The sequence below is a fragment of the Ranitomeya imitator genome, chromosome 5 (genome assembly GCF_032444005.1).
Source record: "Ranitomeya imitator isolate aRanImi1 chromosome 5, aRanImi1.pri, whole genome shotgun sequence".
NCBI lineage: Eukaryota > Metazoa > Chordata > Amphibia > Anura > Dendrobatidae > Ranitomeya > Ranitomeya imitator.
This window is the reverse complement of record NC_091286.1, coordinates 274,966,830-274,994,179: the sequence shown is the minus strand read 5'-3', so window position 1 is coordinate 274,994,179 and position 27,350 is coordinate 274,966,830. Positions and strand designations below refer to the sequence as shown.

General features: G+C 44.6%; 1 protein-coding gene across 1 annotated transcript in view; it reads right to left on the bottom strand.

Moving 5' to 3' along the window:
- Positions 1-1,000: 1,000 nt before the first annotated feature.
- Positions 1,001-27,350, bottom strand: part of CALHM4 (calcium homeostasis modulator family member 4) — a 41,716-nt gene continuing 15,366 nt past the window's right edge. The window contains exon 2 of the mRNA XM_069726178.1: positions 1,001-1,578. Within this exon, the coding sequence (XP_069582279.1) occupies positions 1,156-1,578 (423 nt within the window). The 3' untranslated portion in view covers positions 1,001-1,155. The remainder of the gene's footprint in view (positions 1,579-27,350) is intronic.

Genomic DNA, 27,350 nt, shown 5'->3' with positions numbered 1-27,350 from the left:
CCTCGCTCCATGTCCATGGATAGTCCTCAATACAGTATAATGCAGGTCCCATATAGTACATATAATATAATGCACTCCCCATGGTCCTTGATAGAGTATACTGTAGCCCCCCTTAAAGTATACTGCAGTCACCCTCAGGGTATACTGCAGTCCCCAACAGAGTATACTGCAGCCCTCCTCAATATATACTGCAGCCCCCCTCAGAGTATAATGCAGCCCCCTCAAAGTATAATGTAGACCCCTCAGAGTATAATGCAGCCCCCACACACACAGTATAATACAGCCCCCCTAGAGTATAATGCAGCCCCCTCAAATTATAATGCACCCCCACCCCCGAGTATAATGCAGCTGTCCACACACACAGTATAATGCAGCCCCTTCAGCGTATAATGCAGACCACCACACACACAGTATAATGAAGTACCCACACACAGTGTAATGCAGCCCCACATACACACAGTATAATGCAGCCCCCCTACACACACATACACACAGTATAATGCATACACATACTGTATATACACATGTACGCATAAACACACTGTATAATGCATGCGCTGAGTCACCATGCTTTCAATTGTATCGGCAATGATGCCAGAAAGTTGAATTCGCGATGCTGGGTGAGGTGGCGCCGAGCCCCTTTTACTCACGGGACCCATAGCGGGCTGTTAGCAGCACGCCACTGCTGGGGGACACTGGAGCAGCGGGGGCTCTAGGCAGCTGCCTGGTCTGCCTGCCCCTAAAGCCAGCCCTGGCTGCCAGTGAGCATTTCAGCTAACACTATTAAGAATTTGATATTAATATTCCTAAAATACTGTAGCTCAGAGGTGAGACCACGCTTCAAAAGAAAACAGAAAAAGCTTGTCATATTTCTTTCTCCCCCATAATTTGGTTCATTTGTGCACCATTACAGCACTGAAAGTGAAGGTAAGTTACAATTCTTATTTATATTCATAAGACTTGGTTGGTAAGATGGAAATATCATACAAATGACACGTGATAAGATTAGAACATTTTTTATTGCTTGAAGCCAATCATTTCTGTTCAGTCTCTTTACGTGGGAAATGATTTACATCGATCCATGCTCCCATCCAGGAACCTATACCCTTAGATTCACTGAGGCATTCACCTACAAATATAGTAAACTATAACATTTTAGGAAGTTCCAGCTGGAGGAGTCGTATCCATCGGGACTTGTCCTACATCAATAGGAATAACTTTCCCATCAGTTGGTTCCTCATCCGCCCATGCATGAAGAAGACTGTAATGACAATAGTCCTGATTGACTACCTTTAACAGGTCAAGGCCAGAGATAGTTCTCCAATCCATATGTGAAGGGATGCGAATTTCAGATATGTTTTTACTACCAGGTGAGAACCCAAAAAACTTCTTGATGTTCTGCATGGCATACACTTTCGAGTGCTTATTTGCTGCCTGCTCAAACAGAGTCTGCTCATTGTTGACGTAGCTGGTCCAGTACCTCAAATGCAGGTAAGTAAGAGGAGAACAGCACCTAGCGACACACAGGACCATGAAGAACAGGATCGCCACAAATGCTATCAAGAGCCATCCAGAAACCTGTAAGAAATCACAAGGAGGAACGATTAATTCTTCATTAAACAACCTGGAAATATCTGAGTTGCTCTGGAAAGAACATTACTTGAAATAACATAAAGTTACCTATTAAAATATCAATTTACATGACTGCTGAAAGAATTAGAATGGTATGATCTAAAGGGATATCGAATTCTTTGAAATTGATTTCCATTAACACATAGACAGGTTGGGGCCTGGCTCCTTGCACCCCACTGATAAATTGTTTGAAGCCATGATGGCTCCTGGAAGCTCCAAATGCCCTTTGTTCTTTAGATTCGTTGGTCTGCACACACAATACTTTAAGTCTGCTGGAATTGCAGTTTTGTCCCATTCAAGTGGGTGCCCCAAACCCTTCAATTGGTTGATTGGTGATGGTTCCAAGAGTCGATCTTCCACCAATCTAATCTTTTGGGCCTATGCCAGTGGCATGCCACTAACAGCAGCAGACCATGTGACTTCTATGGGGCTTGTGAGTCAGAAAATGGGGGTGGCATCATACTCTATGGGAGCCATGAAAGGGGTATCATAATGGTTGAGTAAACTAAGGGCTTCAATAGGGGCTACATTATTGTGCAAGGGTCACAATGCATGTCCCTCTCCCTGTCTTTAAATGGAATCTGTCAGCAGGGATTTACTAACCAATCTGAGAGCAGAGTGTTGGAAGAGCAGAGTGTTGCTTCAACACAATCAGGGCCCAATTCATCAATACCAGTCTTGTTCACGCAGGTCTTGACGAGAAGGCGTTCTTGGATCGGAAGCTCCTGATTTATGAAGAAGTGCATATGATGAGTGGTGTACACCTCTTATGTGCTGCGCCAGAAATCATACTCGAGTGAGATTTTTGGTGTAGGGAACGCCACGTGTCATCGTGAATTAATTAATGTTCCATCCTGCTCAGCATCTGCCTCAGCATCTCTGTCCATACCTCATGATGCTGTCAAATTACACAGCAAAAATCTGTGACAGCTTCCCTTTAAAAGTTGGGAGATATGCCCTTCTCTCTGACTGGGCCTATGTGCTGTGAACTCAGCAAATATTAATTTTATTTTAGGGAGTGAGGGAAGGACCCAATTGGGACTTTATGCTATGGAACCCAATGATTTCTGTTAATGCCCCTGGCCTATGTTAAGCCATACATTTTAAAGAAGTGGATAACCCGTTTAATTGAATACCGCTTTCCTTCTTGTCTTTTTTTATAGTTAAAGCAAGAAAAGGCAGCCCCACACTAATAGATTTCTAAATATCTATCTAAAAAGTCCCTAAATTGCCTGTAAAAGTAAACTACAAAAAAATGTCCTAAATGACCTCTAATGAAAACGACTTTCAATCAAAAGTTGGGTGTGAGCTTCTGGGTTGTGGGATCACATAACCCTCCATGGCAGACCTTCCTGTCAAAACATGAGATCTTGCCCGTTAATGAGACATCTCGCACTTTGGCATAGTTAATACCTTCCCTCAACAGCCAATTTTCTATTTTAAGTTTTCATATTCTTTTTGCGTCACTTTATCCAGAAGCCATAACTTTTTTAGAACTCTGCTGACATACCCATAGGAGGGCTTGTTTTTGGCGTATGCGTTGTAATTTTAACCCCCGTCACCCCGAAGCCTGTTTTCACCTTCCTGACCATTCCAATTCTTACAATTCTGACCACTGTCACTTTATGAGGTCATAACTCTGAAACGCTTCAACAGATCCCGGTGATTCTGCGATTTTTTTCATGACATATTGTACTTTATAATAGTGGTAACATTTATTTGATATGACTTTTTTGTGAAAAAAATTGAAATTTGGTGAAAATTTAGCAATTTTCAAACTTTTAATTTATATGCCCTTAAGTCAGAGAGTCATATCGCACTAAATAGTTATTAAATAACATTTCCCACATGTCTACTTTACATCAGTGCAATTTTGGAAACGTTTTTTTTTTTTGTTAGGAAGTTATAAGGGTTAAAAGTTGACCAGCGATTTCTCATTTTTACAACAAAATTTTTCAAAACCATTTTTTTAGGGATCGCCTCACATTTGAAGTGACTTTGAGGGGCCTATATGACAGAAAATACCCAAAAATGACACCATTCTAAAAACTGCACCCCTCAAGTTACTCAAAACTATATTCAAGAAGTTTATTAACCCTTCATGTGCTTCACAGGAATTTCTGGAATGTGAAAGATAAAAAATAAACATTTACTTTTCTTTTACAAAATTTTTCCTTTAGACCTATTTTTTTTTTACTTTTGCAAGGGTAACAGGAGAAAATGGGCCATAGCTTTTTTGTGCAATTTCCCCTGAACATGTTGATACCTGATATGTGGAGAAAATCTCCTATTTGGGCGCACGGCAGAGCTCGGAAAGGAAGGAGCGCCATTTCACTTTTTGAATGTAAAATTTGCTGGCATAATGAGCAGTCGCCATGTCACATTTGGAGAGCCCCTGATGTGCCTAAACAGAGGAAACCCCCAACAAGTGACACCATTTTGGAAACTAGACCCCTTTGGTAACTTATCTAGATGTGTATTGAGCACCTTGGACCCACAGGTGGTTCACAGACGTTTATAACGTAGAGCCGTGGAAATAAAAATCATGTTTTTCCCAAATAAATCTTTTTTAGATCTATATTTTGCATTTTCATAAGACTAACAGGAGAAAATGCTCCTTACAATTTGTTGTGCAATTTCTAATGACTACGCCGATACCCTATGTGTGGGGGAATACTTTTTGACCTCACGGCAGGGCTTGGAAGGAAAGGAGCGCCATTTAACTTTTTGAATGCAAAATTTGATTGAATAATTAGCGGTTGCCATGTTGCGTTTAGAGAGCCACTGATGTGCCTAAACAGTGGAAACCCCCCACAAGTGACACCATTTTGGAAACTAGACCCTTTTGGGATCTTATCTAGATGTGTCTGTCTGAGCACCTTGAAACCCCAGGTGTTTCACAATTTATAACGTTAATCTGTGAAAAGAAAAGAAAAATCACATTTTTCCCACAAAAATCTTTTTTTAGCTACAAATGTTGTATTTTCACAAGGGCAAAAAGAGAAAATGGACCCCAAAGTTTGTTGTGCAATATCTCCTGAGTTCACCGATACCCCATATGTGGTCGAAAACTACTTTTGAGGCACAATGCAAAGCTCAGAAGGGAAGTAGCGCCATATTACAGTGCAGATTTTGCTGCACTTTTTTGAGAGTGCCATGTTACTTTGGCAGTGCCCCTGAGGTGCCAGAACCGCAGAACCCCCATAAGTGACCCCATTTCAGAAATTATAACCTTGTTATCTACAGATGTAGTGATGATTTGGACTCCATCGGGTTTTTCCAGAAACAAGCAGCAGTGGATGTTGCTGAGTGAAAATTGCAAACTGCTGTTGTAGTGACCAGTACATTATGCCCAGCTCATTGTTCTGGAGACACAAACCTGTAAATTAGGTGGGCTCTCATCACTACAGAAATGCCAAACAAGTGGGCACTAAATGTGATTTAGTCACCATGGGGCTCAGAAGGGAGGGGGGCATTTGGATTTGGGAGAGGAGAATTTGCTGAATTTCTTTTGGCGGGTTAGGAGCCGTTTCTCTCTTCCAGAGTCTTTGTACTATCAGTAGCGTGGAAGCCCCCTATATTTCCGATAACAGATGACAAATCTGGGGAGGGACTTGCTTTTTTTGTGGATTGAGTTGAAGCTTTTATTGGGAACATTGTGATAACATTTATCTGGCGCTCTACGCTGAGCACTTATTTTGGGGTTTCCATCTAAATCTCAATGACATGATTAAGATGAAACCCCCGAGGGATCCATTCACTATAAAGAGGCAGGACGATTTTCTCTGGACTCCATCTGGCCTCTGCTCAGCGGTGTCCTTTTCAGAAGTGCACAAAACTGGCCGACAGCACTTTTTTTAATCCTAAAAAGACGGACACCGCCGGATCACAGGTCCTATGGCATCCACAGTGCCTCCATCAGCCTCTGACTCACCAGGGGTTATGTCCGAATCACATATTTGCAGAGCTCAGGATAAATGTGCACCGAGCCTTTCTGCGATCTTTGGGAAGCAGAATGAAAATAATCAACAGCATGTGAAGAATTGGTTTTATTTATTTTTACACCAGTCATCATGCGGTATAAGTGATTAGGCGACTTCATTCATCGGGTCGGGGCGATTACAGTGATACCAGATTTATATCGGGTTTTTATGTTTGGCTGCTGTCACACACTAAAAGGCGCTTTTTATTGCGAAAACTAGTTTTTGCGTCACATATTTTGAGAGCTATAATATTTTCATATTTTGGCCGACAGAGTCATGTTATGGCTTGTTTTTTGCGGGACGAGATGACATTTTTATTATTATCATTTTTGGGCACGTGACATTGTTTGATCGCTTTCTATTCTGATTTTTTTCTAAAATTGATCAGACCACTTTATTCATCAGGTCAGTATGATTACAGTGATACCTCATTTATATATATTTTTTTGATTTTAGTGCTTTTACACAATAAAAACTATTTTATAGAAAAAATAATTATTTTTGCATTGCTTTATTCTGAGAGCTATAACTTTTTTATTTTTCTGCTGATGGAGCTGTATGGTGTCTTGTTTTTTGCTGAACAAGATGACATTTTCAGGGGTACCATGTTTATTTACATCCGTCCTTTCGATCGCGTTTTATTACCCTTTTTTTTATAGAGTGGGTCGTTACAGACATGGCGATACATGTATACTTTTATTGGTTTTTTTTATTTACATAAATACATGTACTTATTGGAAAAATATCTATTTTTTTCTTTATTTAGGGATTTTAAAAAAAAATATATATATATTTTTACAGTTTGTAAATTTAATTTTTTTTAAAACTTGTATTATGTTGTCCCAACAGAGTGTCAGATCAGCGATCTGACAGGCAGGGAAGGAGGCATGTCTCACAGGCGCTCAAAAGTCACAAACCTGCAGGACCTGGAAGCACGACGCGGCCATTTTGGTGCCGGGAGTCTCCATGGAGACCTGTTATGATAAGGTAATTCAGTACCACAATGGACATAGAGGTCAGAGCACATACAGTGACCTGACAATAACCCAAAAACATAGAACGAGCTCTGAGACGTGGGAACTCTGCTGACCGCAATCCCTAATCCTCTCCAACCACACTAGAGGCAGCCGTGGATTGCGCCTAATGCTCCCTATGCAACTCGGCACAGCCTGAGAAACTAGCTAGCCTGAAGATAGAAAATAAGCCTACCTTGCCTCAGAGAAATACCCCAAAGGAAAAGGCAGCCCCACATATAATGACTGTGAGTTAAGATGAAAAGACAAACGTAGAGATGAAATAGATTTAGCAAAGTGAGGCCCGACTTTCTGAACAGAGCGAGGATAGGAAAGGTAACTTTGCGGTCAACACAAAACCCTACAAAAACCACGCAAAGGGGGCAAAAAGACCCTCCGTACCGAACTAACGGCACGGAGGTACACCCTCTGCGTCCCAGAGCTTCCAGCAAGCAGGAAAAAACAAATAGACAAGCTGGACAGAAAAAAAACAGCAAACAAAATAGCAAAGCAGAACTTAGCTATGCAGAGCAGCAGGCCACAGGAACGATCCAGGAGGCCAGGATCAAAGCACTAGGTGGAGTTAAATAGAGCAGCACCTAACGACTTCACCACACACCTGAGGAAGGAAACTCAGAAGCCGCAGTACCACTTTCCTCCACCAACGGAAGCTCACAGAGAGAATCAGCCGAAGTACCACTTGTGACCACAGGAGGGAGCTCTGCCACAGAATTCACAACAGTACCCCCCCCTTGAGGAGGGGTCACCGAACCCTCACCAGAGCCCCCAGGATGACCAGGATGAGCCATATGAAAGGCACAAACAAGATCGGGAGCATGGACATCAGAGGCAAAGACCCAGGAATTATCTTCCTGAGCATAACCCTTCCACTTAACCAGATACTGGAGTTTCCGTCTTGAAACACGAGAATCCAAAATCTTGTCCACAATATACTCCAACTCCCCCTCCACCAAAACCGGGGCAGGAGGGTCAACAGATGGAACCATAGGTGCCACGTATCTCCGCAACAATGACCTATGGAATACGTTATGTATGGAAAAAGAATCTGGAAGGGTCAGACGAAAAGACACAGGATTAAGAACCTCAGAAATCCTATACGGACCAATGAAACGAGGTTTAAACTTAGGAGAGGAAAGCTTCATAGGAATATGACGAGAAGATAACCAAACCAAATCCCCAACACGAAGTTGGGGACCCACACAGCGTCTGCGATTAGCGAAACGTTGAGCCTTCTCCTGGGACAAGGTCAAATTGTCCACTACATGAGTCCAAATCTGCTGCAACCTGTCCACCACAGTATCCACACCAGGACAGTCCGAAGACTCAACCTGCCCTGAAGAGAAGCGAGGATGGAAACCAGAGTTGCAGAAAAACGGCGAAACCAAGGTAGCCGAGCTGGCCCGATTATTAAGGGCGAACTCAGCCAAAGGCAAAAAGGACACCCAGTCATCCTGATCAGCAGAAACAAAGCATCTCAGATATGTTTCCAAGGTCTGATTGGTTCGTTCGGTCTGGCCATTAGTCTGAGGATGGAAAGCCGAGGAAAAAGACAAGTCAATGCCCATCCTACCACAAAAGGCTCGCCAAAACCTCGAAACAAACTGGGAACCTCTGTCAGAAACGATATTCTCTGGAATGCCATGTAAACGAACCACATGCTGGAAGAACAATGGCACCAAATCAGAGGAGGAAGGTAATTTAGACAAGGGTACCAAATGGACCATCTTAGAGAAGCGATCACAGACCACCCAAATGACTGACATCTTTTGAGAGACGGGAAGATCTGAAATAAAATCCATAGAGAAATGTGTCCAAGGCCTCTTCGGGACCGGCAAGGGCAAAAGCAACCCACTGGCACGAGAACAGCAGGGCTTAGCCCGAGCACAAATCCCACAGGACTGCACAAATGTACGCACATCCCGCGACAGAGATGGCCACCAAAAGGATCTAGCCACTAACTCTCTGGTACCAAAGATTCCAGGATGACCAGCCAACACCGAACAATGAACCTCAGAGATAACTTTATTCGTCCACCTATCAGGGACAAACAGTTTCTCCGCTGGGCAACGATCAGGTTTATTAGCCTGAAATTTTTGCAGCACCCGCCGCAAATCAGGGGAGATGGCAGACACAATTACTCCCTCTTTGAGGATACCCGCCGGCTCAGATAAACCCGGAGAGTCGGGCACAAAACTCCTAGACAGAGCATCCGCCTTCACATTTTTAGAGCCCGGAAGGTACGAAATCACAAAGTCAAAACGGGCAAAAAACAACGACCAACGAGCCTGTCTAGGATTCAACCGCTTGGCAGACTCGAGATAAGTCAAGTTCTTATGATCAGTCAAGACCACCACGCGATGCTTAGCTCCTTCAAGCCAATGACGCCACTCCTCGAATGCCCACTTCATGGCCAGCAACTCTCGATTGCCCACATCATAATTTCGCTCAGCAGGCGAAAACTTCCTGGAAAAGAAGGCGCATGGTTTCATCACCGAGCAATCAGAACTTCTCTGCGACAAAACAGCCCCTGCTCCAATCTCAGAAGCATCAACCTCGACCTGGAACGGAAGCGAAACATCTGGTTGACACAACACAGGGGCAGAAGAAAAACGACGCTTCAACTCTTGAAAAGCTTCCACAGCAGCAGAAGACCAATTGACCACATCAGCACCCTTCTTGGTCAAATCGGTCAATGGTTTAGCAATACTAGAAAAATTGCAGATGAAGCGACGATAAAAATTAGCAAAGCCCAGGAACTTTTGCAGACTTTTTAGAGATGTCGGCTGAGTCCAATCATGGATGGCTTGGACCTTAACAGGGTCCATCTCGATAGTAGAAGGGGAAAAGATGAACCCCAAAAATGAAACCTTCTGAACACCAAAGAGACACTTTGATCCCTTCACAAACAAAGAATTAGCACGCAGGACCTGAAACACCGTTCTGACCTGCTTCACATGAGACTCCCAATCATCCGAGAAGATCAAAATGTCATCCAAGTACACAATCAGGAATTTATCCAGGTACTCTCGGAAGATGTCATGCATAAAGGACTGAAACACTGATGGAGCATTGGCAAGTCCGAATGGCATTACTAGATACTCAAAATGGCCCTCGGGCGTATTAAATGCAGTTTTCCATTCATCGCCTCGCTTAATACGCACAAGATTATACGCACCACGAAGATCTATCTTGGTGAACCAACTAGCCCCCTTAATCCGAGCAAACAAATCAGATAACAACGGCAAGGGGTACTGAAATTTAACCGTGATCTTATTTAGAAGGCGGTAATCTATACAAGGTCTCAGTGAACCATCCTTCTTGGCCACAAAAAAGAACCCTGCTCCTAATGGCGACGATGACGGGCGAATATGCCCCTTCTCCAAGGACTCCTTCACATAACTCCGCATAGCGGCGTGCTCAGGCACAGATAAATTAAACAGTCGACCTTTTGGGAATTTACTACCAGGAATCAAATCGATAGCACAATCACAATCCCTATGCGGAGGTAGGGTATCGGACTTGGGCTCATCAAATACATCCCGGTAATCAGACAAGAACTCTGGAACCTCAGAAGGGGTGGATGACGAAATAGTCAGAAATGGGACATCACCATGTACCCCCTGACAACCCCAGCTGGACACAGACATGGATTTCCAATCTAATACTGGATTATGGACTTGTAGCCATGGCAACCCCAACACGACCACATCATGCAGATTATGCAACACCAGAAAGCGAATAACCTCCTGATGTGCAGGAGCCATGCACATGGTCAGCTGGGTCCAGTACTGAGGCTTATTCTTGGCCAAAGGCGTAGCATCAATTCCTCTCAATGGAATAGGACACTGCAAGGGCTCCAAGAAAAACCCACAATGCCTAGCATACTCCAAGTCCATCAAATTCAGGGCAGCGCCTGAATCCACAAATGCCATGACAGAATACGATGACAAAGAGCAGACCAACGTAACGGACAGAAGAAATTTTGACTGTACCGTACCAATGGTGGCAGACCTAGCGAACCGCTTAGTGCACTTAGGACAATCAGAGATAGCATGAGTGGAATCACCACAGTAGAAACACAGCCCATTCAGACGTCTGTGTTCTTGCCGTTCAACTCTGGTCAAAGTCCTATCGCACTGCATAGGCTCAGGTTTAAGCTCAGGTAATACCGCCAAATGGTGCACAGATTTAAGCTCACGCAAGCGTCGACCGATCTGAATGGCCAAAGACATAGACTCATTCAGACCAGCAGGCATAGGAAATCCCACCATGAAATCCTTAAGGGCTTCAGAGAGACCTTTTCTGAAAATAGCTGCGAGCGCACTTTCATTCCACTGAGTGAGTACGGACCACTTTCTAAATTTCTGACAATATACCTCTATCTCATCCTGACCCTGACACAGAGCCAGCAAATTCTTCTCTGCCTGATCCACTGAATTAGGCTCATCGTACAGCAATCCGAGCGCCAGGAAAAACGCATCGATATTACTTAATGCAGGATCTCCTGACGCAAGAGAAAATGCCCAGTCCTGAGGGTCGCCACGTAAAAAAGAAATAATGATCCTAACTTGTTGAACTGGGTCACCAGAGGAGCGAGGTTTCAAAGCCAGAAATAGTTTACAATTATTTTTGAAGCTCAGAAATTTAGTTCTATCTCCAAAAAACAAATCAGGAATAGGAATTCTCGGTTCTAACATAGAATTCTGAACCACAAAGTCTTGAATATTTTGTACTCTTGCCGTGAGCTGATCCACACATGAAGACAGACCTTTAATGTCCATCGCTACACCTGTGTCCTGAACCACCCAAATGTCTAGGGGAAAAAAAAGGCAAAACACAGTGCAGAGAAAAAAAAATGGTCTCAGAACTTCTTTTTTCCCTCTATTGAGAATCATTAGTACTTTTGGCCTCCAGTACTGTTATGATAAGGTAATTCAGTACCACAATGGACATAGAGGTCAGAGCACATACAGTGACCTGACAATAACCCAAAAACATAGAACGAGCTCTGAGACGTGGGAACTCTGCTGACCGCAATCCCTAATCCTCTCCAACCACACTAGAGGCAGCCGTGGATTGCGCCTAACGCTCCCTATGCAACTCGGCACAGCCTGAGAAACTAGCTAGCCTGAAGATAGAAAATAAGCCTACCTTGCCTCAGAGAAATACCCCAAAGGAAAAGGCAGCCCCCACATATAATGACTGTGAGTTAAGATGAAAAGACAAACGTAGAGATGAAATAGATTTAGCAAAGTGAGGCCCGACTTTCTGAACAGAGCGAGGATAGGAAAGGTAACTTTGCGGTCAACACAAAACCCTACAAAAACCACGCAAAGGGGGCAAAAAGACCCTCCGTACCGAACTAACGGCACGGAGGTACACCCTCTGCGTCCCAGAGCTTCCAGCAAGCAGGAAAAAACAAATAGACAAGCTGGACAGAAAAAAAACAGCAAACAAAATAGCAAAGCAGAACTTAGCTATGCAGAGCAGCAGGCCACAGGAACGATCCAGGAGGAAACAGGTCCAATACTAGAACATTGACTGGAGGCCAGGATCAAAGCACTAGGTGGAGTTAAATAGAGCAGCACCTAACGACTTCACCACATCACCTGAGGAAGGAAACTCAGAAGCCGCAGTACCACTTTCCTCCACCAACGGAAGCTCACAGAGAGAATCAGGCGAAGTACCACTTGTGACCACAGGAGGGAGCTCTGCCACAGAATTCACAACAGAGACCATCAGGACAACACGATGCGATGTCCTGATTGTCCCCTCCCTGGGCGATGCCCCTCTATGTCACTGTCACTACTGACAACGGCATTAGAGGGGTTAAATGCCTGTGATCGGTGCTAGCACTGATCTTTGGCATTGCTGTGGGGTGTCAGCTGTCACATACAACTGACACCCGCATGAGATCGGTGCAGCGCTCAGCTTGAGGTTGTGCAATCATGTTGCTGTACCAGTACTACGGTTTGAGGGAACGCACCTCCCGCAGAGCAGTACTGGTATGGCGCATGTCGGGAATGGGTTAAATGATGCCATTTCATTCAGTGTACTGGAAAAAAGCAGGAAAAAAGGCCACGTGTGCTGACATTGTGAATAAAACTGTACTTCTGCCATGCTTTGTGGGGGGTTGCTTTTGTAGTCTACATTCTGTTATTAAAAATGACTCTGAATCATGATTCTTCATGTCAGTACGATTACCGCAATACCATACTTGTATTGATTGTTTTGCATTCAGGGCTCATTCAAAAATTCTTAGGCCATGTTCACACAGTGCGTTTTTTACCGCGGAACCGCGGCGGTTTTGCCGCTGCGGTTCCGCAGCTGTTTTCCATGCAGGGTACAGTACACTGTACCCTATGGAAAACAGGACACACTGTGCACATGGTCCGGAAATTGTTAAAAAAAAGACGCGCTGAATAGCTCCCGGAAAAAAGAAGGAGCATGTCAATTCTTTTTCCGGAGCCGCAGCGGTTCTGCACCCATAGACCTCCATTGTGAGGTCCAAACCGCAGTAAAACCCGCAGATCAAAAATATATCTGCGGGTTTTACTGCGATTTGATGTGCAGAACCGCTGCAGCAGGAAGTGCGGGGAGCGGGCGGAAGTGCGTGGGCGGAGTGTGGCTGCCCCCCCCGTGTTCCGATCCCGCCCCCCCGTGCTCCGATGCCCCCCCCAGTGCTCCGATGCCCCCCCCCCAGTGCTCCGATGCCCCCCCCGTGCCCTAATCTCCCCCCCTTATACTCACCCGGCGTCCCGGTGTCCGTCCGGCCGTCTTCTCCCTGGGCGCCGCCATCTTGCAAAATGGCGGGCGCATGCGCAGTGCGCCCGCCGAATCTGCCGGCCGGCAGATTCGTTCCAAAGTGCATTTTGATCACTGAGATATAACCTATCTCAGTGATCAAAATAAAAAAATAGTAAATGACACCCCCCCCCCTTTGTCACCCCCATAGGTAGGGACAATAAAAAAAATAAAGAATTTTTTTTTTTTTTTTTCACTAAGGTTAGAATAGGGGTAGGGGTAGGGTTAGGGGTAGGGTTAGGGTTAGGGGTAGGGTTAGGGGTAGGGTTAGGGTTAGGGTTAGGGTTAGGGTTAGGGGTAGGGTTAGGGTTAGGGGTAGGGTTAGGGGTAGGGTTAGGGGTAGGGTTAGGGTTAGGGTTAGGGGTAGGGTTAGGGGTAGGGTTAGGGGTAGGGTTAGGGGTAGGGTTAGGGGTAGGGTTAGGGGTAGGGTTAGGGGTAGGGTTAGGGGTAGGGTTAGGGGTAGGGTATTTTCAGCCATTTTAACCCTAAAAAAATTCCTAGAAAACACACAGACTCTGGCTAGAAAACTGCATCAAAAAAACGCATCAAAAAACGCATCAAAAAACGCATCAAAAACGGACCAAAAAAGGACCAAAAAAAGGACCTGCGTTTTCTGCCAAGAGCTGCAGTTTTTTAAAAAACAGTCAGGAAAAAAAAAGGATGGAAATCCTGAACGTGTGAACATACCCTAAGGATATGCTAAAAAAAAGTTCAGAAATGTATAAATCAAAATGTTTTTGTTTGTGTTACTATTTTGCAAGACTTGTAACATTTTTATTTTTCTGTCGATTGAGCTGGGTGAGGGCTTGTTTTCCGTCTCATGTCAGTTTTATTGACACTAATTTGGGGTACATACAACATTTTGATTGATTTTCATATCATTTTTTTTCTCTCGTTACAGTGCAACAAAAGCCATGAGACATCTGGAAAATTAGTGCAGGATGTGCCATTAATAAGGAGAGACTGCCATCTGCTGGCCAGCCGATATCAAGCAGAACCAAAGTGTGCTGGAAGATTTGCAGAGGAAAGACCTTGTGTGCTGGACCGGATCAAGTGACCCTCAGTAAGGCCTTCCCTGGTGTAAAAGCCCTGCGCCAAACCACGAGGAGATTTGTTGCCAGGGAAGAGAGTGCTACAGAGACACCGCTGAGACCAATGTGAGGCCTCAGCAGGGACTCTGTGCCACCCAGGTGTCGGTCACCACCTGGCACAGTCCGGATCCCTCAGTACGGCTTATACTGGTCAGTGCCACAATCTGCACCCTGCGCTGGTCAAGCCTCCAATGTCTGACTACTCCTGTCAAGACCTGAGGCACGGTCCTCTCTACCTCAAGAATGAGAGACTTCGGGTGATGGTCAAGCCAAGAAAAGCCGTGCAACAACTGTGACAGGAGAGAAAATTAGTGCAGGATGTGCCATTAATGAGGAGAGACTGCCATCTGCTGACCAGCCGAAATCAAGCGGAACCAAAGTGTGCTGGAAGATTTGCAGGGGGAAGGACCTTGTGTGCTGGACCAGATCAGGTGACCCTCAGTAAGGACTTTCCTGATATAAAAGCCTTGCATGCTAAAACCAGGAGGAAATTTGGTGCCAGGGAAGAGAGCGGGGCAGACGTGCTCCAGAGACACTTAAGAGACCAACTTAATGCTATTATAACAACCCCTGGGTGCTTCCACCTCATGATCTCTTCTCGTTGCATCCAGACACCTGCATTACAACAGCGTTTATTCATTCGGGCTAATTCATTTTATATTTTGATAGATTGAACATTTACAGTTAGGTCCATATATATTTGGACAGAGACAACATTTTTCTAAATTTGGTTATAGACATTACCACAACGAATTTTAAACAAAACAATTCAGATGCAGATGAAGTTCAGACTTTCAGCTTTCATTTGAGGGTATCCACATTAAAATTTGATGAAAGGTTTAGGAGTTTCAGCTCATTAACATGTGCCACCCTGTTTTTAAAGGGACCAAAAGTAATTGAACAGACTCAATAATTTTAAATAAAATGTTCATTTTTAGTACTTGGTTGAAAACCCTTTGTTGGCAATGACTGCCTGAAGCCTTGAACTCATGGACATCACCAGACGCTGTGTTTCCTCCTTTTTGATGCTCTGCCAGGCTTTCACTGCGGTGGTTTTCAGCTGCTATTTGTTTGTGGGCCTTTCTGTCTGAAGTTTAGTCTTTAGCAAGTGAAATGCTGCTCAATTGGGTTGAGATCAGGTGACTGACTTGGCCATTAAATAATATTCCACTTCTTTGCTTTAATAAACTCCTGGGTTGATTTGGCTTTATGTTTTGGGTCATTGCCCATCTGTAGTATGAAATGACAACCAATCAGTTTGGCTGCATTTGGCTGGATCTGAGCACACAGTATGGCTCTGAATACCTCAGAATTCATTCGGCTGCTTCTGTCCTGTGTCACATCATCAATAAACACTAGTGACCCAGTGGCACTGGCAGCCATGCATGCCCAAGCCATCACACTGCCTCCACCGTGTTTTACAGATGATGTGGTATGCTATGGATCATGAGCAGTACCACGCCTTCGCCATACTTTTCTCTTTCCATCATTCTGGTAGAGGTTGAGCTTGGTTTCATCTGTCCAAAGAATGTTCTTCCAGAACTGTGCTGGCTTTTTTAGATGTTTTTTTTTAGCAAAGTCCAGTCTAGGCCTTTTTATTCTTGATGCTTATGAGTGGCTTGCACCGTGCAGTGAACTCTGTATTTACTTTCATGCAGTCTTCTCTTGATGATAGATTTGGATATTGATACGCCGACCTCCTGGGGAGTGTTGTTCACTTGGTTGGCTTGTGAAGGGGTTTCTCTTCACCATGGAGATTATTCTGCGATCATCCACCACTGTTGTCTTCCGTGGGCGCCCAGGTCTTTTTGCATTGATGAGTTCACCAGTGCTTTCTTTCTTTCTCAGGATGTACCAAACTGTAGATTTTGCCACTTCTAATATTGTAGCAATTTCTCGGTTGGGTTTTTTTCTGTTTTTGCAGCTTAAGGATGGCTTGTTTCACCTGCATGGAGAGATCCTTTGACGGCATGTTTACTTCACAGCAAAACCTTCCAAATGCAAGCACGACACCTCAAATCAACTCCAGGCCTTTTAACTGGTTAATTGAGAATGACATAACGAAGGGATTGCCCACACCTGTCCATAAAATAGCCTTGAAGTCAATTGTCCAATTACTTTTGGTCCCTTTAAAAACAGGGTGGCACACATTAAGGAGATGAAACTCCTAAACCCTTCACCCAATTTTAATGTGGATACCCTCAAATGAAAGCTGAAAGTCTGAACTTCAACTGCATCTGAATTGTTTTGTTTAAAATTCATTATGGTAATGTCTAAACCCAAAATTAGAAAAATGTTGTCTCTGTCCAAATATATAAGGACCTAACTGTATGATCACAATATTACCAATTTTTTTTTTTGGGGGGAAAGGGGTTATTCAAACTTTATATTTTTGTTTTTAGATTTTTTAAAACTTTTGTCCACTACCTTATTTTTTAATTCCCACAAGGTACATGAACTTTTGCTATTCTGATTGCTTAAACTGTAACACCGCAGTACAGTTGTGCTTAAAAGTTTACATACCCCGGCATAATTTTTGCTTTCTTGGCCTTTTTTTCAGAGAATATGAATAATAAAACCAAAAAATTTTCTCCACTCATGGTTAGTGGTTGAGTGAAGCCATTTATTGTCAAACTACCGTGTTTTCTCTTTTTAAATCAGTATGACAAGCCAAAACATCCAAATGACCCGGATAAAAAGTTAACATACCCTGGTGATTTTGGCCTGATAACATGCACAGAAGTTGACGCAAATAGGTTTGAATGGCTACTAAAGGTAACATTCTCATCTGTGACCTGTTTGCTTGTAATCAGTGTGTATGCATAAAAGCTGAGTGAGTTTCTGGGATCCAGACAGACTCTTGCATCTTTCATCCAGCCACTGACATATCTGGATTGTGAGTCATGGGGAAAGAAAAAGAATTGTCAATGGATCTATGGGAAAAGGTAGTTGAACTGTATAAAACAGGAAAGGGATGCAAAAAGATAGCCAAGGAATTGATAATGCCAGTCAGCAGTGTTCAAACACAACACAAAGTCACGGTCAGGTAGACCAACAAAAATTTTCTCAACAACTGCCAGGAAAATTGGTCGGGATGCAAAGAAAAACCTACAAATAACATCAGCTGAAATACTGGACTCTCTGAAAACTAGCGGTGTTGCTGTTTCAAGATGCACAATAAGGAGGCACTTGAAGAAAAATGGGCTGCATGGTCGAGTCCCAGAAGAAAAGCCATTACTGCACAAATGCCACAAAGTATCTCACCTACAATGCCCAAAACAGCACAGAGACAAGCCTCAAAACTTCTGGAACAAGGTAATTTGGAGTGATGAGACCAAAATTGAACTTTTTGGCCACAACCACAAACATTACATTTGGAGAGAAGTCAACAAGGCCTATGACGAAAGGAACACTATTCCAACTGTAAAGCACGGAGGTAGATCGCTGATGTTTTGGGGATGTGTGAGCTACAAAGGCACAGGAAACTTGGTCAAAGTTGAAGGAAAGATGAATGCAGCACATTATCAGCAAATACTGGAGGCAAATTTGCATTCATCAGCCCAGAAGCTGCCCATGGGACGTACTTGGACGTTTCAACATGACAATGATCCAAAACACAAGGCCAAGTCAAACTGTCATTGGCTACATCAGAACAAAGTGAAGGATCTGGAGTGGCCATTTCAGTTTCCTGACCTCAATATCAATGAGCAGTTCGTGCTCAACAGTCCAGGAATTTACAGGAACTGGAGGCTTTTTGCAATAAAGAGTGGGCAGCTTTATCATCTGAGAAAATAAAGAACCTCATCCACAACTACCACAAAAGACTTCAAGATGTCATTGATGTTAGAGGGGGCAATACATGGTATTAAGAAATGGGGTATGTGAACTTTTGATCAGGGTCAATTCGATGTTTTGGGTTGTCATTATGATTTTAAAAGAGAAAACACAGTAGTTTGACAATAAATGGCTTCGCCCAACCACTAACCATGAGTGGAGAAAAAGTTTTGATACTATCAGTCATATTCTCGGAAAAGAGTCCAAGAAAGCAAAAATTCTGCCGTGGTATGTAAACTTTTGAGCACAACTGTATATAGTGAAAATCATGCTCATTTGAAACTCAGCCACGGAATGATTCAGCTGACCATTGGCAGCCATAGTAACCCATTGGTGCCCCTAATCTTGCCACGGGGCCCCAATTGAAGCCAGTCCACTACCCACAGACAGGGAGTATTTAACATCTGTTTAAACACACGTAGCATCTAGGTGTAAGACAGGAATAATTACAAACTGTATTAATAGTTTGATAAAGTGACTGTAATAACTCTTAGGGGTAAATCCTGTTGTCAGATTCACCCACATTCACGGGTTCAGTATTTGGTCAGTATTTTACCTCAGGATCTGTAAGCCAAAACCAGGAGTGGAACAATCAGAGGAAAAGTATACTAGAAAAACGTCACCACTTCTATATTTATCACCCACTCCTGGTTTTGGCTTACAGATTCTGATGTAAAATACAGAACAAATGCTGAACTTGTGAATGTGGCCGAACACAACAGATGGTCACTGCCAGAATGGCGCTAAACCAGAGTCCAAAGTGACTGACCCAATATATGAATGAATGGTTTCATTGGGGGTTTCAGTTGAATGCCATTTTTTGTTAGTTCAAGGCCACATTCACACATATATTATTTGGTCAGTATGCTACATCAGTATTTGTAAGCCAAAATCAGGAGTGGAACAATCAGAGGAAAAGTATAATAGAAACACGTCACCACTTCGGCATTTTTCACTCATTCCTGGTTTTGACTTAACAAATACTGATGTAAACTACTGAATAAATACTGAGCGTGTGAATATGGCCTTGGAAAGATATCCTAGCTTAGTGCTCAGTGTAGAGCAGAGGCTAAATTGGAACCTATTCCAAGAAAGGCAAAAAGAAGGCTTACTCTAAATCATATATATTGTACCATTCAGACAGATTGGAATATTAGTCAGCAGCTTAATCATCATCTTCTGTGAGGCTCATCCTCAGGAATGTATAGTCCATGAACAGTAGAACTGTCTCCCAACCAGCATACAAAACCCAGATTAACCCATTTTAAAGTCACATACTCTAAAGGTCGAGTGTGCATGATTTGCGGCTGCTAGACAGCCTGAAAACATGTGGGGATTCCCTATCAAACAGGCAATCAGGCTGTCTAGCAGCGGCAAATCATGTAAACTTGGAGATCACCTGAGCATGGAAAACCCGAGTAATGAGCACACTCGCTCATCACTATATGTAATATATTATTCTTTATTTTCTCTGATTTGTGCCCCTAATTTGAAGGCAAAGTCTACACAGCCTACCTTTTCATGTAATATTCATAGCATCTTAACAAGTCTGATCATAGCTTGAAACCATGAAAGTAATCATCACACCTAAACACTTTACTTTGAACTAAAACATCTTATTCTTTTCAGAAATTGATTTAACCCCTTCCTGACCCATGACGCCACATAGGCGTCATGAAAGTCAGTGCCAATCCGACCTGTGACGCCTATGTGGCATCATGGAAAGATCGCGTCCCTGCAGATCGGGTGAAAGGGTTAACTCCAATTTCACCCGATCTGCAGGGACAGGGGGAATGGTAGTACAGCCCAGGGGGCTATGATCGCTCTGAATGAAACTGCCAATCAGAGCGATTTGTAATATTTCACCAAAAAAACTGGTGAAATATTACAATCCAGCCATGGCCGATGCTGCAATATCATCGGCCATGGCTGGAAACACTGATGTGCCCCCACCCCACCGATCGCCCCCCCAGTCCTCCGATCTGTGCTCCGCTCCCCTCCGTCCTGTGCTCCGCTCCCCCGTCCTCCTGCCCGCTCCCCCGTGCTCCTGTGCCACCCCCCCGTGCTCCGACGCCCCCCCGTGCCCCGATCTCCCCCTCATACTTACCGAGGCTCCCGTTGTCCGTCCGTCTTCTTCATGGGCGCCGCTGTTATAATAAGGTAATTCAGTACCACAATGGACATAGAGGTCAGAGCACATACAGTGACCTGACAATAACCCAAAAACATAGAACGAGCTCTGAGACGTGGGAACTCTGCTGACCGCAATCCCTAATCCTCTCCAACCACACTAGAGGCATCCGTGGATTGCGCCTAACGCTCCCTATGCAACTCGGCACAGCCTGAGAAACTAGCTAGCCTGAAGATAGAAAATAAGCCTACCTTGCCTCAGAGAAATACCCCAAAGGAAAAGGCAGCCCCCACATATAATGACTGTGAGTTAAGATGAAAAGACAAACGTAGAGATGAAATAGATTTAGCAAAGTGAGGCCCGACTTTCTGAACAGAGCGAGGATAGGAAAGGTAACTTTGCGGTCAACACAAAACCCTACAAAAACCACGCAAAGGGGGCAAAAAGATCCTCCGTACCGAACTAATGGCACGGAGGTACACCCTCTGCGTCCCAGAGCTTCCAGCAAGCAGGAAAAAACAAATAGACAAGCTGGACAGAAAAAAACAGCAAACAAAATAGCAAAGCAGAACTTAGCTATGCAGAGCAGCTGGCCACAGGAACGATCCAGGAGGAAACAGGTCCAATACTAGAACATTGACTGGAGGCCAGGATCAAAGCACTAGGTGGAGTTAAATAGAGCAGCACCTAACGACTTCACCACATCACCTGAGGAAGGAAACTCAGAAGCCGCAGTACCACTTTCCTCCACCAACGGAAGCTCACAGAGAGAATCAGCCAAAGTACCACTTGTGACCACAGGAGGGAGCTCTGCCACAGAATTCACAACAGTACCCCCCCCTTGAGGAGGGGTCACCGAACCCTCACCAGAGCCCCCAGGACGACCAGGATGAGCCATATGAAAGGCACGAACAAGATCGGGAGCATGGACATCAGAGGCAAAGACCCAGGAATTATCTTCCTGAGCATAACCCTTCCACTTAACCAGATACTGGAGTTTCCGTCTTGAAACACGAGAATCCAAAATCTTCTCCACAATATACTCCAACTCCCCCTCCACCAAAACCGGGGCAGGAGAATCAACAGATGGAACCATAGGTGCCACGTATCTCCGCAACAATGACCTATGGAATACGTTATGTATGGAAAAAGAATCTGGAAGGGTCAGACGAAAAGACACAGGATTAAGAACCTCAGAAATCCTATACGGACCAATGAAACGAGGTTTAAACTTAGGAGAGGAAAGCTTCATAGGAATATGACGAGAAGATAACCAAACCAAATCCCCAACACGAAGTCGTGGACCCACACAGCGTCTGCGATTAGCGAAACGTTGAGCCTTCTCCTGGGACAAGGTCAAATTGTCCACTACATGAGTCCAAATCTGCTGCAACCTGTCCACCACAGTATCCACACCAGGACAGTCCAAAGACTCAACCTGCCCTGAAGAGAAACGAAGGATGGAACCCAGAGTTGCAGAAAAACGGCGAAAGCAAGGTAGCCGAGCTGGCCCGATTATTAAGGGCGAACTCAGCCAAAGGCAAAAAGGACACCCAGTCACCCTGATCAGCAGAAACAAAGCATCTCAGATATGTTTCCAAGGTCTGATTGGTTCGTTCGGTCTGGCCATTAGTCTGAGGATGGAAAGCCGAGGAAAAAGACAAGTCAATGCCCATCCTACCACAAAAGGCTCGCCAAAACCTCGAAACAAACTGGGAACCTCTGTCAGAAACGATATTCTCTGGAATGCCATGTAAACGAACCACATGCTGGAAGAACAATGGCACCAAGTCAGAGGAGGAAGGTAATTTAGACAAGGGTACCAAATGGACCATCTTAGAGAAGCGATCACAGACCACCCACATGACTGACATCTTTTGAGAGACGGGAAGATCTGAAATAAAATCCATAGAGATATGTGTCCAAGGCCTCTTCGGGACCGGCAAGGGCAAAAGCAACCCACTGGCACGAGAACAGCAGGGCTTAGCCCGAGCACAAATCCCACAGGACTGCACAAAGGAACGCACATCCCGCGACAGAGATGGCCACCAAAAGGATCTAGCCACTAACTCTCTGGTACCAAAGATTCCAGGATGACCAGCCAACACCGAACAATGAACCTCAGAGATAACTTTATTCGTCCACCTATCAGGGACAAACAGTTTCTCCGCTGGGCAACGATCAGGTTTATTAGCCTGAAATTTTTGCAGCACCTGCCGCAAATCAGGGGAGATGGCAGACACAATTACTCCCTCTTTGAGGATACCCGCCGGCTCAGATAAACCCGGAGAGTCGGGCACAAAACTCCTAGACAGAGCATCCGCCTTCACATTTTTAGAGCCCGGAAGGTACGAAATCACAAAGTCAAAACGGGCAAAAAACAGCGACCAACGAGCCTGTCTAGGATTCAACCGCTTGGCAGACTCGAGATAAGTCAAGTTCTTATGATCAGTCAAGACCACCACGCGATGCTTAGGTCCTTCAAGCCAATGACGCCACTCCTCGAATGCCCACTTCATGGCCAGCAACTCTCGATTGCCCACATCATAATTTCGCTCAGCAGGCGAAAACTTCCTGGAAAAGAAGGCGCATGGTTTCATCACCGAGCAATCAGAACTTCTCTGCGACAAAACAGCCCCTGCTCCAATCTCAGAAGCATCAATCTCGACCTGGAATGGAAGCGAAACATCTGGTTGACACAACACAGGGGCAGAAGAAAAACGACGCTTCAACTCTTGAAAAGCTTCCACAGCAGCAGAAGACCAATTGACCACATCAGCACCTTTCTTGGTCAAATCGGTCAATGGTTTAGCAATACTAGAAAAATTGCAGATGAAGCGACGATAAAAATTAGCAAAGCCCAGGAACTTTTGCAGACTTTTCAGAGATGTCAGCTGAGTCCAATCATGGATGGCTTGGACCTTAACAGGGTCCATCTCGATAGTAGAAGGGGAAAAGATGAACCCCAAAAATGAAACCTTCTGAACACCAAAGAGACACTTTGATCCCTTCACAAACAAAGAATTAGCACGCAGGACCTGAAACACCGTTCTGACCTGCTTCACATGAGACTCCCAATCATCCGAGAAGATCAAAATGTCATCCAAGTACACAATCAGGAATTTATCCAGGTACTCTCGGAAGATGTCATGCATAAAGGACTGAAACACTGATAGAGCATTGGCAAGTCCGAATGGCATTACTAGATACTCAAAATGGCCCTCGGGCGTATTAAATGCAGTTTTCCATTCATCGCCTCGCTTAATACGCACAAGATTATACGCACCACGAAGATCTATCTTGGTGAACCAACTAGCCCCCTTAATCCGAGCAAACAAATCAGATAACAACGGCAAGGGGTACTGAAATTTAACCGTGATCTTATTTAGAAGGCGGTAATCTATACAAGGTCTCAGCGAACCATCCTTCTTGGCTACAAAAAAGAACCCTGCTCCTAATGGCGATGATGACGGGCGAATATGCCCCTTCTCCAAGGACTCCTTCACATAACTCCGCATAGCGGCGTGCTCAGGCACAGACAAATTAAACAGTCGACCTTTTGGGAATTTACTACCAGGAATCAAATCGATAGCACAATCACAATCCCTATGCGGAGGTAGGGTATCGGACTTGGGCTCATCAAATACATCCCGGTAATCAGACAAGAACTCTGGAACCTCAGAAGGGGTGGATGACGAAATAGTCAGAAATGGGACATCACCATGTACCCCCTGACAACCCCAGCTGGACACAGACATGGATTTCCAACCTAATACTGGATTATGGACTTGTAGCCATGGCAACCCCAACACGACCACATCATGCAGATTATGCAACACCAGAAAGCGAATAACCTCCTGATGTGCAGGAGCCATGCACATGGTCAGCTGGGTCCAGTACTGAGGCTTATTCTTGGCCAAAGGCGTAGCATCAATTCCTCTCAATGGAATAGGACACTGCAAGGGCTCCAAGAAAAACCCACAACGCCTAGCATACTCCAAGTCCATCAAATTCAGGGCAGCGCCTGAATCCACAAATGCCATGACAGAATACGATGACAAAGAGCAGATCAAGGTAACGGACAGAAGAAATTTTGACTGTACTGTACCAATGGTGGCAGACCTAGCGAACCGCTTAGTGCGCTTAGGACAATCAGAGATAGCATGAGTGGAATCACCACAGTAGAAACACAGCCCATTCAGACGTCTGTGTTCTTGCCGTTCAACTCTGGTCAAAGTCCTATTGCATGGCATAGGCTCAGGTTTAAGCTCAGGTAATACCGCCAAACGGTGCACAGATTTACGCTCACGCAAGCGTCGACCGATCTGAATGGCCAAAGACATAGACTCATTCAGACCAGCAGGCATAGGAAATCCCACCATGACATCCTTAAGAGCTTCAGAGAGACCCTTTCTGAAAATAGCTGCGAGCGCACCTTCATTCCATTGAGTGAGTACGGACCATTTTCTAAATTTCTGACAATATACCTCTATCTCATCCTGACCCTGACACAGAGCCAGCAAATTTTTCTCTGCCTGATCCACTGAATTAGGTTCATCGTACAGCAATCCGAGAGCCAGGAAAAACGCATCGATATTACTTAATGCAGGATCTCCTGACGCAAGAGAAAATGCCCAGTCCTGAGGGTCGCCACGTAAAAAAGAAATAATGATCCTAACTTGTTGAACTGGGTCACCAGAGGAGCGAGGTTTCAAAGCTAGAAATAGTTTACAATTATTTTTGAAACTCAGAAATTTAGTTCTATCTCCAAAAAACAAATCAGGAATAGGAATTCTCGGTTCTAACATAGAATTCTGAACCACAAAGTCTTGAATATTTTGTACTCTTGCCGTGAGCTGATCCACACATGAAGACAGACCTTTAATGTCCATCGCTACACCTGTGTCCTGAACCACCCAAATGTCTAGGGGAAAAAAAAGGCAAAACACAGTGCAGAGAAAAAAAAATGGTCTCAGAACTTCTTTTTTCCCTCTATTGAGAATCATTAGTACTTTTGGCCTCCAGTACTGATATGATAAGGTAATTCAGTACCACAATGGACATAGAGGTCAGAGCACATACAGTGACCTGACAATAACCCAAAAACATAGAACGAGCTCTGAGACGTGGGAACTCTGCTGACCGCAATCCCTAATCCTCTCCAACCACACTAGAGGCAGCTGTGGATTGCGCCTAACGCTCCCTATGCAACTCGGCACAGCCTGAGAAACTAGCTAGCCTGAAGATAGAAAATAAGCCTACCTTGCCTCAGAGAAATACCCCAAAGGAAAAGGCAGCCCCCACATATAATGACTGTGAGTTAAGATGAAAAGACAAACGTAGAGATGAAATAGATTTAGCAAAGTGAGGCCCGACTTTCTGAACAGAGCGAGGATAGGAAAGGTAACTTTGCGGTCAACACAAAACCCTACAAAAACCACGCAAAGGGGGCAAAAAGACCCTTCGTACCGAACTAACGGCACGGAGGTACACCCTCTGCGTCCCAGAGCTTCCAGCAAGCAGGAAAAAACAAATAGACAAGCTGGACAGAAAAAAACAGCAAACAAAATAGCAAAGCAGAACTTAGCTATGCAGAGCAGCAGGCCACAGGAACGATCCAGGAGGAAACAGGTCCAATACTAGAACATTGACTGGAGGCCAGGATCAAAGCACTAGGTGGAGTTAAATAGAGCAGCACCTAACGACTTCACCACATCACCTGAGGAAGGAAACTCAGAAGCCGCAGTACCACTTTCCTCCACCAACGGAAGCTCACAGAGAGAATCAGCCGAAGTACCACTTGTGACCACAGGAGGGAGCTCTGCCACAGAATTCACAACATGCCGCCATCTTCCAAAATGGCGGGCGCATGCGCAGTGCACCCGCCGAATCTGCCGCCCGGCAGATTCGTTACATATACATTTTGATCACTGTGATAAAAACTATCACTGTGATCAAAATAAAAAAAAAGTAAATGAACCCCCCCTTTATTACCCCCATAGGTAGGAACAATAACAAAATCAAGAAATTTTTTTTTCCCACTACAGTTAGAACTAGGGTTAGGGTTAAGGTTAGGCTTAGGGTTAGGGAATGTGCACACATATTCTGGTCCTCTGCGGATTTTTCCGCAGCGGTTTTTATAAATCCACAGTGCAAAACCGCTGCGGATTTATCGCGGATTTACCGCGGTTTTTCTGGTGATTTCACTGCGGTTTTCTATTGGAGCAGTTGTAAAACCGCTGCGGAATCCGCAGAAAGAAGTGAAATGTGCGGAATGTAAACCGCTGCGTCTCCACACAGTTTTTTCCACAGCATGTGCGCAGCGTTTTTTGTAAACTCATGGGAAACTGCTGCAGACCCGCAGCGGCGGAAACGCTGTGGACCCGCAGCGTTTTCCGCATCGTGTGCACATACCCTTAGAATTAGGCTATGTGCACACGGTGTGGATTTGGCTGCGGATCCGCAGCGGATTGGCCGCTGCGGATTCGTAGCAGTTTTCCATAAGCTTTACAGTTCCATGTAATCCTATGGAAAACCAAATCCGCTGTGCCCATGGTGCGGAAAATACCGCGCGGGAACGCTGTGTTGTATTTTCCGCAGCATGTCAATTCTTTGTGCGGATTCCGCAGCGTTTTACACCTGTTCCTCAATAGGAATCCGCAGGTGAAATCTGCACAAAAAACACTGGAAATCCACGGTAAATCCGCAGGTAAAACGCAGTGCCTTTTACCCGCGGATTTTTCAAAAATGGTGCGGAAAAATCTCACACGAATCCGCAACGTGGGCACATAGCCTTAGGGTTAGGGTTGGAATTAGAGTTAGGGTTGGAATTAGGGATAGG